This window comes from Pleurodeles waltl, chromosome 9 (assembly GCF_031143425.1).
Source record: "Pleurodeles waltl isolate 20211129_DDA chromosome 9, aPleWal1.hap1.20221129, whole genome shotgun sequence".
In the NCBI taxonomy this organism is placed as follows: domain Eukaryota; kingdom Metazoa; phylum Chordata; class Amphibia; order Caudata; family Salamandridae; genus Pleurodeles; species Pleurodeles waltl.
Window position 1 is genome coordinate 1,140,150,858 of NC_090448.1, and position 13,452 is coordinate 1,140,164,309.

A 13,452-nucleotide genomic window follows, 5' to 3' on the forward strand; every position below is an offset into this window, starting at 1 on the left:
ATCATCTCTCAGAAACCAGTTCAAAGTAAGATTAAGAAATATGAAAACACAGTCAATTCTGTAGCACAGTTTTCAAGTGGGCCTCTAAACCCTAATTGTTGGCTCTCATTAACATTTCCTATGACATCTTTTTGGTTGCACAGCCAAGGAATCATTCAATCATGATGCATTACATCGGCAAGAGTGGGTTCGATTCAACATATCAAGGGTCATAACTATAAATGTAACTTAACCCTAGTAGAGGACTAGGAAACTATTAACAGGCTGATGATTCCATAGAACAACACAGCACTCTTGCAGCATCAATAATAATTTTGGTAACTTTCTTCATGATATGTTAGCCACCATAAGAGATGTGAAGATCTCAAGTGTCCCAGCCATTTTGGTTTGTTTCATTTTTGCCAATATTGATCAGCATCTGCAACAGGATTTGTTTTTGTTTAATGATGGTATGCAGCATTGGAAACAAGGATTGGATATGTCACAAGGTCGGTGTTCAAAGATGAGAACAACTGGCTTTGCCAATGCTTACTGTATGTGCAGAACAAGTTATTTTTCGTCCCGCTGCATGGCAAAGGGTACTTCATTAACGCAGTCACCCTTGCGCCATAGTGCAGCCATGCGGTAGTGGGGTAATCAAACAGCAAAATATTTATATTAATAATAATAATTATAATAACTATTGACTAGGTAAATATAACTATGTGTTGTGATAGTAGGGATGCTGGTTCTGTCACTGTGCATGTATTAAGCTCTGATTTCCCTTGTGGCATACTTTTCACAGTGTCTGTAACAGAAACCACCTAAAGGACAATCAACCAGTTTGGCACCGCATACGTCAAGGCTAGTGAGCTGGAGGATGGAGGCGGGACTTGAAGACTTACCAGAATACTAATTCTACATGGGCAGCGGGGCTTTAGCAGAGATCCCAAGACCTCCACTCTATTAATTGATCAGGCATATCTTAATATGCTACATTACTAACCTGTGCAGTGGCATTAGCCAGAGTGCGTTTTGCTAGGTCCCTGTAGGATATCGATGGAGAAGACGGGCTGACCTTCAATGAAAGTTCAATGCCATGGATTGACCGCGGGCTGCTACTCCCAGACTGCGGAGGGGTCTGGTGTCCTCTGCTGCCGCATGAAGCCTCTGGAATATTAAAGTGAACAGTGAACTTTTAGGTCAGCAGCTGATCCAAAAGTAGATTTAATTTTCTTTATAAATCTATAAGTGTGGACAAAAGCAACATCAGAAAAGGGCAGCTGGACCATTCAGTCTCTCCATCCTAATTCGCATATTTAGTCACTGTCACCAGCCCCTTTTTATAAGACTGTTTCCACATTGCCTTTTCCCACTCCATGGTCAAACACTGCTTTTTATACTCAACGCCATGGGATACTACCAAGAATTAAGCACATTTATGTTATGTCTCCCACATTTGTAAACCATGGCTCATTTTCCTATGTAATTTATAGTTTACATTGTTATTGTTTGTTTGATCATTTGTTTTCATGTAATATATTTACTATCATGTTATGTATCACTTCTTATAAAAAGTGCTCTAATGCCTTTGAGCAATGTCTGTGCTATGTAAAACTATATCAATACAGCCTGGCCCCCTGATAAAGTCCTTATTCTGCAGTCTGTTTCCCTGATATTGCTGACAAGTCCCTGAAAGGCAGGGCGCTGCCAATGCTTATTACTTAATGGGGCCTAATGTATGCTTCCCGCTCTACTATGGCAAGCCAGGCTACGACTTTCTAAAGCTTCTGTGACTGTAAGAAGATGCCCCCAGAGGGCCACGTACAAGATATTGCAATTATATCTATGTTTGTCTCTTATTCTATCCATTCTTCTTGAAAAGAAAGAAAAGCAAACTGTGCTCTTAGAAACTTATGTCTGAAAAACTCAGTTTTAACTACTCTTTTCTCTCTGGCTTACGGGTGATTTATCAGGCAATGATAATCCACAGGCCACTTGAATTTATACCTGGCACATGGCTGAGCGTCAGAAGAGCTGGCTATGAGGTCATGCCAGCTCAAACTGTTCCCTTAGAGTAGTAAAAACCTACTTCTTGAATGTGGCGATGAACATATAAATTTCAATCCATTATAGAATCAATCGGTATAGGATATCATGCTTGAACATTCAGATTCATGGAGGGTGGAGCTATTTTTATGTGAAATCATGTCTGATTTCCCAGCCTAGGTTTATTACACATTACATAGCATTACTCAATCTTGTGTCAGACCCTTCTCCATGACTGTCACCTACAATGAATGCAAATTCTTAGCCACCTTAAAGGAATGAACTATTGCACAAGAGTCTATATATTCCTTACTGGAACTGAAAATGTTACACAGCCTCAAAGTTGTGTTTGTTTGGTCTGATAAATGCTCCAAAGTGATCTCAATATGGCAACAAAATTTTGCAAATTTGATTTGAGAAACTCTGTGCCTAACGTGGTCCCAAATGCAATTGAATCTGACTTCACATTGTTGTCTGCCAGGCCTTAAAAGCATTCAGCCCAGAGTTAAAAAATGGTCAATGTGGCCCCCAAAAAGTTGTCAGTCTGGTCCAAAAACGAGTTTATCTAGTTGTAAATTGGGAACCACAGACAATGAAACTAGACTCAAGAAACCATAAAGGTGACTACAGGGACACGGGCAAATCATCTTTTGTAATCTCTTTTTTTAAAACATCTTTTCAATTAAGGTCTCCGTTCCATCCTCATGTATTTGGTCATCATGGCACCATTTTGGTGAAATTTTTAGCCAATGAGAAAGACTCCCTGGGGTTCAGGAACTCTGTGGCAATGGGGAAAGAAGCTAAGATCAAGGAGGCCTACTTTGGCCGTTCTCCTCCGCCCTTCGAATGCACACTTCATATCTCATTACAGCACATTTCTCTGAAGCTAAGTGAGGTTCCACAAAATCTATAGAGATTCTGGCAGAGCAATAGTTTAATTTCTGCATAATTATGCTACCTTTTCCCAGTCGTCTAAATAGTTTCATAAGTGCATTTCAGACCTATGAGGACTTGCTTACCACGGTCTGGATTGTCTGAGGCTGTCTCAAGAACATAAACATCACTGTTTCTCAGGGAAGTGCGACCTCTCAAACTTCTCTTGGAATCATCCATACTTTTAGGAACAACCTGTTAACAAAATTGAACAGAACAAAATTAGCATATCTCATGTAAGCAATTAAGGAAACCCCAATGGTAATGCAATCTTTGTATCTACTGCAACAGTTATGTGGTCCACACTACACTTTTCATATTGTTTAATATTGCACACGCTTTGCAACACAGTCCCAATATGATGACCAAAGACGTGTGGTCCTTGATTTTGTCCGTATGATTTTCCTTCATCCAATTGCCATTTTCAAGAATAAAGATTTCAAAGCACTCCAGAACTAAAAGATAATCGTGAATGTCCAAGGTGGCTCAGAAACTACAAAAAGCTACTGAGGACTATTCGTAGTTTTGGTTGTCATGAACCAGAACACACAAGGAAACATAATGGCTGACAGACAGGACAATGTTTACCGGGACTGCTCAATATGCAGATATAACAGTGACTATTCAGAACATTACTTTGAGCAAAACTTGTAGGCTGAATTGCAGGAACAAAAAATGTGTTACCTGTTTTGCTAAATCTGTACGCAACATTAATAAAATAGAGATGAAACCATAAACCATCCATACCTAACTTGTGAGCATCCTTTTACAAAAGAAACACAGAGGAAAGCCAAGATACTATATTTTCAGCTACCGATCTAGATGGGCGAACGGGCATACTCAGTGGCAATCCTTGGTGTGCTCACTACAATGGATGCATGAGAAATGCGCAAGTCTTGTCATCAGTTCAGACTCTTCGTAGTTTGGACATATGTAACTAAAATGTTATAGGCCCAACACCTTCTTCCCTCTAAATTCAAGATGTGCCATACAAACACTGGTAGTGTCTGTGGAGAGAACTGAGGTATCTTCCACCTTTAACCCTGATCGCCTTAATGACAAATGTAGGGCAAACAGAAACAGTGCCAAGCTCTGAAGGGTGGTAAAGTGTCATACTGATCCTCCCGGCAATACTGCACCTGCTGGAGCCATGCTTGCAAACATCATAAGAACATGCCTGAAAAGAGGATCTGGACATGCTCAATAGCACAGCCAAATTGACATTCAGGCTCATATTTATACTTTTACACTCAAAACTGCGTTAGCACAGTTTTGCCTGTAAAAGTATAGCGTCAGATAGCGCCATTCCTGGATGCCAGCCAGGCACCATATTTATGGAATGGCGCAAGCCGGTTGTAATGCCCGGTGGGGGGGCGTTGGGGGAACCGGAGGTTGTGCGACGAATTATGGCGCTACACTATTTAGAGGCAAAAAAATGCCACTAAGCAGAGTAACGCCATTCCCTGGCACACAATGCTCATGGACATGGCTCCTGTCTTAGTAAAGACAGGAGTCATGCCCACCACCCCAATGGCCATGCCTCCCCTGGGCATGGCCATTGGGGCCAGTGCCATTCAGGGGACCCCCGGTTAGGGCTCACGAGAGGAAAAAGAAAAAAAAAGAAAGTATACTTACCGGGACCTACCTGGGATGGGTCCCCCATCCTGTGGTGTCCCTCTGGTGTGGGTGGGGGTGTCCCTGGGGCCAGGGAAGGGCACCTGTGGGCGCTTTCCATGGTTTCTGACCATGGAAACATGCCCACAGGTCCCCTAATGCCTGCCCATACCCAGGCTTTAAATAATGGCGCTAAGCAAACTTAGCACCATTATTTAAGGCCCCCATCCCCCCGTGCTGGATTTTAGCATGGGGTGATAAATATGGCGCTAAGGCCATATCATCATTTTTTTGTCCGGGAACGCCTACCCTGCATGCCAATGACGCAAGGTAGGTTTCCACATCAAAAAAATGACTAACTCCATTACTTTGGTGCAAGACGTGTCAAGCGGTAAAGTATAACTATGGAGTTAGGTTTGTGTTGAATTAGCAAGAAAAAATAATAATGCTAATTCAGCGCAAACCAAGCATAAATATGCCCCTCAATCTTTGAATGGACTGGCTAGTGCGGGACTTCCCACATGTAGGGTCATGCAGGTCCTTTTTTCGTAAAACAGGCTAAACTACAAGAGCACAGCCACACGTACCCGAAGGCTGCAAGCTGAACAACGCGTGCCTGAACCGGGCATATCTCTTAACTACGCATTTGGGTTTTAAGGCCGGCCACATAGGCAGCGGTCTAGCTGTGCAGATGGGTGGGCAAGCAGAAAGGAGCAGGAAGGAGGACTGATTGAGGTAAGTGGGGCTGTGTTTTGTTCTTTTTAGTGGTGGGGAGTTTTTTTTATTTATTTTAGGGGTGCATGGGGGGATTTAGGGCTCAGGGCTGGGAGAGTGGGGGGTGTTCGGGAGATTATAGGGCAGGAGGGCCAGAGGGGGGTGGGGTCGGGGTAGTTTGGATTTCAGGCCCAGTGGAAGGGGGAGGGTCAGGGTAGATTAAAGGGCAGGGGGCCGGGGGAAGGATTTTAGGGGTGCATGGGGGGGGGGGTTGAGGGTGGGGGAGGTTGGGCGGGCAAGCAGGAAGGAGGACTGGTCGAGGTAAATGGGGCTGGGAGATTTTTTAAATTATTTTAGGGGTGCGTGGGGGGTGGCTTGGGGTAGATTTAAGGGTAGGCAGCAGGGGGTCTGGGTAGTTTGGTGGATTTAGGCAGCAGGTTGGGGGAAGAGGTCGGGGTAGTTTGGGGAGGGGAGATTTTTAGGTGTGCATGGGGGGTTTTAGGGCTCAGGGTGGGGTAGATTTTGGAATTTAGGCCCCAGGGTGGGGTTTGGGGAGGTATTGAGGGGTGCATGGGGGTTTTGGGGCTCAGGGCGGGGGGGGGTTTGGGGTAGTTTGGGGAATTTAGGGCTCAGGGATGGGGGGCAGGGTAGTTTTACGGGCAGGACTGAGGTGGATGGTTGTGTGTTTTAGGGCTCAGGGTGAGGGGGGCGGGTTAGATTTAAGGATAGGGAGGCGGGGGGTGGAGTTGGGGTAGTTTTGTGGATTTAGGTCTTGGAGTAGTTGTAAGAACAGGGGAGGTTGGGGTGTCGGGGTAGCTTTTTAGGTTTAGGGTTCAGGGCGGGGGGGCAGGGTAGTTTTAAGTACAGGGGCTTGTTAGGGTGCAGGGCAGGGGGGAATTTTCCACGCATATTACTTTACCACATACGCTTGTTGTAAAGGTATGCATGGTAAAGACGCGGTCGTGGTTCCGACCACGTTGTTCAGGCATGCGTTGTTTTTGCATGTGTGGTTGTGCCATACAACCCCGTATTTCATCTCTACCCAATGCAGGGGTGGATACAAGATCCATGGCATTGTTGCTGGTCTCCTAGACATAGATTCCCTGCCCAAAAGGATTAGCTGCGTCAGTGTTTTTCAACTACTGAAATGTGCAGAAAATGTACCACATGTTATGTCTTAGAAAACCAAGAGCATTCTTGATGGAGATCCATTTTAGAAGGAAATTAGTAGTAATTAATTAGAGCGCTTTGGAAGCTGGACTTCAATGTAAGCCACACTTCAGGTGTTACACAACTTCAACCGGTATGCAATAGAGAAATATAAATCAAAAGAGTGTGACTTTCAGTACTACCAGAAGCATCTGTTTCAGAGTAACTCCTCACCTCCATAGCTCTTAAAAAGATCTCAATCCATGACTGATGTTCTAAAGTCCCACATCATCAGAAAGCCAACCAACCAGAGCTGCACACCATGTTGCAGGCAATAATACTGAGGAGGCCAGGCATGCATGGTCTAATTTTTAATTTGAATAAATTTTTAACAAGCCCTTGGCTTCCACAATTAGTGAAAAAGGGCCATGCAGGGCCAAGTTTTATTTCCATGCATTGCATGGGTGGAAACAAGAAGTGCAACATCTAAAGTTGAGCGATTGGACCCGTAAAGAGTACATTTTGAGAGAGCTACTGTAAACGAATTCTGAAAACTAAAGCTGACAGATGTCTGACATTACGAAAGGAAATGTTATTTCCACATGTAGAAGTCCCAGTGTCCCTAGACCTAATCTGTACCAAAATCAACTGATGGAATTAGCACCACCTCATAGTGGGTACCAGAACTGCTTTATATCTGGGTTAATAAATTGAGAACAGAGGAACAGAATGCATGTCACTCATGCTCCTACCAGCTTGTCTCCTGCAATGATACCTGTTTGTTTGGGGGCGGCCGGATGCAAGCACAGTGAAGTCTATGAAATGACCTCACTCTTATTGTATTGTAGAAGGCTTGAGATCTGAATTGAAATGAACACGTCATATGAGGAATCACACCGCCCAGCGCTAGTGTTGTACCCAAAGAATCCACTAAAGCTGCACTGTACCGGGCAAAGATGGGCAACAGATGAGAAGGAGTGGAGTGCAAGTGGCAGGCATATTGTCACCTCCCAGGCTGAGGCCAATATTCCAAGATAAAGGACCTACTTTTCACTGTGACCTGAGTCTCCCAACAATCAACAAACTGGGGCAAACAGGAACCATGCCAAGTTCAGACTGAACAGGCACTGGTCAAGCCCTCCCAGTGATTCTGAACCTTGAATATAGTGCTCACCTCATTTGTTAGTTAGCTTCTGATCATTCACGACTGATTGGTTTTCATATCCATTCTCGCAAGGATGAAGGATGCTCTTTTTGTCCTCCACAACATCCTTCTCAGCTATGCTCTGCAGAAAGCTAGATGTCCCAATGTCTTCTAAACTGCTTTGCTGTTAGCACTATCAGGCAGAAGTGTAGTTATGGTGCATTCATAAACACGTTAATAACCTTTGGGGTTCAAATGTTCCCCTTACCTTTCCTTCCCGTGTGCTGTACTTGCTTGCCGCATACGTAGCTGTATTGCTGCTGTTATACCCGGATGTTGGACCAGAAGAAAGGCTTAGGCTGGAACCGGTGCATAAAGTGCTCGTGCTCATCAGAGTCTTCATCTTGGATTCCTCCTGTTAGAAAGAAATAAGAGGATGAAACGTGCTTCTGCTTGAAGAACAAGGGTGGTATCCAACCAAGAGCTGCCACAATGCATGGGTTTGTGGCGACTGTACAGGTTGTTATATTCTTGTTGCTTTCAGAAATGATACCATTTACTGAACCCTAAAAAGAGATAAAAGGACAAAGTGACACTACAGCATGCAGATGAAACCACAGAGGTTTTCTTGCAGAAAAGGCAAGGTGTGCAACATAATATCTTCAAGTCATGTTATCAGACCTCCACCCCTCAGCAAAGTGGATCAGGATGCCAGGCATGTTTTAATTGGTATTAATGATGAAGGCGGGAACCAGAGGGAGGAGCTGCCTAAGGTGGCTTCCTTCCAGTTACATAAACCCCTCCATAGGGCAATGCGTACTTATACTCAGCGCAAGTGCGTGAGAGTATGAGTGGGTAACCATGACTTCAGATCGCAGGCTGCTGGTTCATTTAGCGCTGCATGTTTTGCCGTGTTGTGCGCTACCACCATCCTGAATGAGATTCCAGTATTCAAAACCTGTAATTTTATTTTATGTTACAGTCTACCGATGACTGTTTTACTCTTAATACACAGGTCTCGAAAGACCAGAGAATTAAGACAGCTCCTCTACATGCATACGTCGTTCATGTTGGTGTGTCCTGTCCTGCTGAACAAGTTACTTACATTCGGTAACGCATTATCTGGTAGAGACTCTATCAGGCTGCAGATTTCTTACCTTTGATTTTCCAAGGCGTCAGGCTGGATCCAAAACTTTAGCTGAGCAATACCCCTTGCGCACACCATCGGGTGGCTCCATTCCGCTCCGCATGGCATCACTGGCGCCGGAAGTGATGTTGCAGCCACCTATATTGGCGCCACCAGGCGTGTGGGCTTTTATTACTTTTATCATAACTTTGCACGCCAGAAGCGCAGAGCCATGACAAGAACTGGGGCAATGTGTGTCAAAACTAGAGCCCTGAAAAAAGGATCACCGTAACCCTAGTAAAAAGTCCACAGAGCGGGGAGGCATTGGTGGGTAAGGGATCTGCAGCACAATAGAGTCTCTACCACATAATGTTTTACCGAAGGCAAGTAACTTGTTCATCTGATAGAGACTTCTAGCTGCAGATTCCTTACCTTTGATTAGATACCCAAGCCATATCCTCCTAAAAGTCCTGTAGGACCTGACTGTCCTGGCAGTAGTGTTTGGAAAACGTGTGTAGGGATGCCCACGTTGCAGCATGGAAGATGTCCAGGATTGGGACTCTACGTGCTAACACCATGGCAGCAGATTTTCCCCTGGTGGAATGGGCTCTTAAGCCCTCAGGATGCTGCTTCTTAGCCAGGGGATAGCAGCACGAAATGGCCAGTTTTCGTTCTGCCTGTCCCTTCTTTGCTCCCATGTACCCTACAAAGAGTTGGTCGTTCACCCTGAACTCTTGTGTGCGGTCAAGGACAATGTTCCAGCTGGTGGAGACGCTCCTCTTCCTTAGAGGGATGTGGCGGAGCAAAGAAGGTGGGCAGGTGACAGTTTGATCCAGATGGGATGGGGTCAGGAAGGAAAGAGGCACGGGTGCGCAGCACTACCTTTTCTGGACATACTGTGAGATACGGCAGCTTAGATGATAAGATGTTATTGCCACTAAGAAGCTATCTGATGGTGAGCAGCTGGAGGGGACAGTTGTGCAGTGGCTCGAAAGTAGTGTACATGAGGTTTGTGAGAACTATATTGAGATCCCACTAATGCATGACAAAGGGCATGGGGGAAACAGTTACAAGCCCTTTCAGAACCCTATTTACAATAGGGAACTTGAAAAGAGGAGGTTGATCAGGCAGCCGCAGAAAGGCTGATAGAGCAGAGAGAGAACCCTTCAGTGTACCCAGAGAGGAACCATGTTGGGCTAGAGAACGAACGAAAAGCAGAATAACAGACAGAGAAGCAGAGAGAGGATCTATAGCCTCTATACAATATCTTACAAATCTTTGCCAATGGCAGGCATATACTGTTTCTGTGGAGGAACGCCTGGCTGCCAAGATAACATTAACAGACTTCGGGAGGATGGTTGAAAGCTGTCAACTGCCCCCCCCGCTGCAGTGACAGAAGATCCTCGCAAAGGGGCAGCCTGATTGGAGGGTCGATGCTAATTTTCAGAAGCTCGGGATACCAGACTCGCCGTGCCCAGTCCAGAGCCACAAGGTTTACTTGGGCCCGGTTGCTCTTGATCTTCTTGAGAACTCTTAGCAGGAGTGGTATGGGTGGAAAGGCACACAGGAGGCCTGAGCTCGACTCACAACGAAAAACATTGAAGAGCGAGTGCTGCCTTGAAAACTCCAACACGCAAAACTGCTGACAAACTGCATTCTCTTCAGAGGCAAAGAGATCTAATCAAGGCTCTCCCCACTGCTGAAAGAGATCTTGTACCAACTCCAGATAGAGATGCCGCTCGTGATCTGCTAGGCATCGAAGGCTGAATTTGTTTGCCCTGGCGTTCAGAGAACCTGACAGGTGTTGAACCACCAGGGTTACCCCCTTCTCTTCCTGCCATGTCCAGAAATGCAGGGCCTCTTGACAAAGGGTCCACGACCCCACCCCGCCTTGCTTGTTGCAGTACCACATGGTGGTGGTGTTGTCCATAAACACCTACACTAACTTCCCCTTGACAAAGGGAAGAAATGCCTTCAACGGTAGTCGGTTTGACCTGAGCTCCAACATTTTTATGTGGAGTCTGGACTCCCGCCACAGACAAGAGTCCTCTGAGCTCCACCTCTCCAAAAGGCCGCCCCATCCCAGAAGCGATGCGTCTGTCACTACTGTAAGGTCTGGTTGGAGAAGGGAGAGGAGTCTGGCTCTGACCCATTTGTGGGTCGTTAACAACCACTGCAGCTTTTGCAGTTCCCGCTGAGATCTGGACCATGTCAGAGATTTCCCTGATGCTGCGCCCACTGGAACTTCAGGTCCCACTGCAGAGAATGAATATGCAGTCTGGCATGTTTTACCAGCAGAATGCAAGAGGCCATGAGGCCCAGCAGCCTCAGAGTCATTCTGACCGAAATCCAGGACAGAGGCTGAAACATCGGTATCATAGCCTGTACACCCTGGACGTGCTGTTCGGGAAGATAAGCCCGAAATTGCACTGTGTCTAGAATAGCTCCTATGAAAGAGAGCGTCTGATAGGGAGTCAGGTGTGACTTCGGCAAATGCAGGAGGTTTGCTGTAGTCTGGAGGTGGGAGACGAGATATCACAAAGAGAAAACAGTGGGGGACAGGGCCACAGTTATATCCTGAAGAGGTGGGGAACAAAGAACTATATTCAGATTTCTATGGTGGAGAAGACAGAATGTCTATTTTGTACTAGGAACGCCAGATAAAGATAGGTTTTAGATTGAAAGGAAAGCCAGTAACAAGCATACCACTCCCCAGGCAGCTATGCTAGTGCTCACTTAATCAATGATGTGTGTGTGGTGGTGCATACCCTATGCACAGCATTTGGTCCCTCCGTGCCCCCTCCCGAAACACCCACTTAGTGTGTTCAGTGGAAGTGTTGCTAAATGCAGTAACCCTTCCTGGATACATTTGTCTCACCCCTTGGGTGTAGCAAGGAATGCCTCAGCCCGGGCGCATGCTTGTACTAAGATGAAGGTTCAGGACTGTCACAAAATGCCCCTGTTTGGAATATGTGGGAATTTTTACAGTACCCACATATGCAGTATTAAAGAAAAGATTAGAACATTACAAGTTCATTGACCGTCGCTTAAGGTTGGACAGGCAAGACAACAAGTATGTCTCAAATTAGGGCAAAGGATGCATTAATTGAAGTGCTTTTAATAGTGGTACAGGGGACCATATATTATATGGAATACTGAATTCACTTTTTAAATCTAATTAGGATATTGCAGGTCACCTCAGAATTCTGGACTATACAGTACTTAGGCTTTTGACCAGAGATCTCTTTATAGACATGCAAGTCCTTCATCAATAGAAATAACCTGTTTTTACAACGATAAGCACACTTTATTCAAGGCCAACCTATTAGTGCTAAAGTTTTGTGAAGGTGATAATGTATTAGTTTATAGAATCAGGCGTTGGATAGTATTGTCCATTACAATAAGCTCAACTATTTTCAGGAATACTTGACGCAACACAAACAGGTTATTTACCTAAAAATACTATCCAATGAAGTGCAAAAACAGTTCTCTTCTAATAAGTCCTGCGCCTATAAGTCATTAACAACAAACATTCTATAACGTTGCTTTGCTTGATGATGTCAGCTGGGGTTTTGGGACCAATTGAGACAATATTCACCAGATGGACATTTCAATGTCTTACTTTGATTAGGCTGGAGACCATCTGCTGATGTAGGCGTCTTTTCTCCTGCTCTGCTCGCTCACGAAGCTTGTCTCTTGCACGTGCAATTTCAGTCTTGGCTTCCTCGCGGGCCCTCTGGTAGTCACGCAGCAGCACCTCGATCTCTGAAGGACACTGACCTGTTCTTTTCTTTGGTTCTTGGATTCTAAAAAAATCAGAAGCAGCCTTGTATTTTTGTTGATGACAATCATATGACGTTTCAATTACTACCCTCTCTATCTCAGGCCTAAGTTTTGTAACATCTGCCAATTTCCAAGCCAGCAGAATGATCAGTTCTATTTTCAAGATACTATTTCTCATGATAAGTTCCAATGCACCCACCTCTCCGATGCATATCCTGCCGTTAACAGTCTCCATGAACTCTACTTCCACAACAACCTTCTGTTGCAAGAATCTACGCTTCTGACCTGCCAAATGAACAATCTCCCCAGGCAGTCTTAGTGAACTACAGCTGCCTCAATTAACAAATTCCCACTACTAGCCTCTAAGCATCCACCTCCCCAATAAACGACCTCCCATTCTTAGCCATTGTACACCACTTTCCTAACTAAAAACTTGCCATTACAAGTCTCGATGCATCCCACCTACTCAATCAACAAGCTTCCATCCCAAGCCCCTTTGTTTCCCAGCACCCCAATAAACCTCCTGTAACCATCCTCAGTGCACCACAGCCCCCAGTAAATATTATGCATTACAAGCCTCAATGCACGCCATCTCCCAAATGAAGTACGTCCAATACTTCAATCCAGACATCCAGAATCACAAAACCACATCACAGTCAGACACAAGTGAAACATTTTGTTAGGACAGGCTTAACAAGCGCAAGGGCCTCCGTATAATGAAAAGGATAAATGCTGGGTTTTTGTAAAAGAACATTACCTCATCATCCCTTTCATCACCCTAGTACTTACATCCTTCAATCTAAAGTACACTGCATTTTAGATTGCACCTCTTGTTAAAGCCTGTCCTCATTTTCATTTGAGAGGAATGCAGCCCAAAAAGCACATGCATAGAGAATGCATTTTTAAGGTAATCATTTGTTTGGAAAAGAGCTTGAGCCAGTGCTCCAGATATAGTTTAACA

At 45.0% G+C, this 13,452-nt stretch overlaps 1 protein-coding gene across 1 annotated transcript in view; it reads right to left on the reverse strand.

Annotated features, from left to right (window-relative positions):
* Window positions 1–13,452, reverse strand: part of STARD9 (StAR related lipid transfer domain containing 9) — a 327,608-nt gene that overhangs the window by 18,624 nt on the left and 295,532 nt on the right. Inside the window, exons 26-29 of the mRNA XM_069208915.1 lie at window positions 12,331–12,514; window positions 7,851–7,997; window positions 3,048–3,156; window positions 986–1,149 (exon numbers count right to left, since the gene is read on the reverse strand). Of these exons, the coding sequence (XP_069065016.1) occupies window positions 986–1,149; window positions 3,048–3,156; window positions 7,851–7,997; window positions 12,331–12,514 (604 nt within the window). The remainder of the gene's footprint in view (window positions 1–985; window positions 1,150–3,047; window positions 3,157–7,850; window positions 7,998–12,330; window positions 12,515–13,452) is intronic.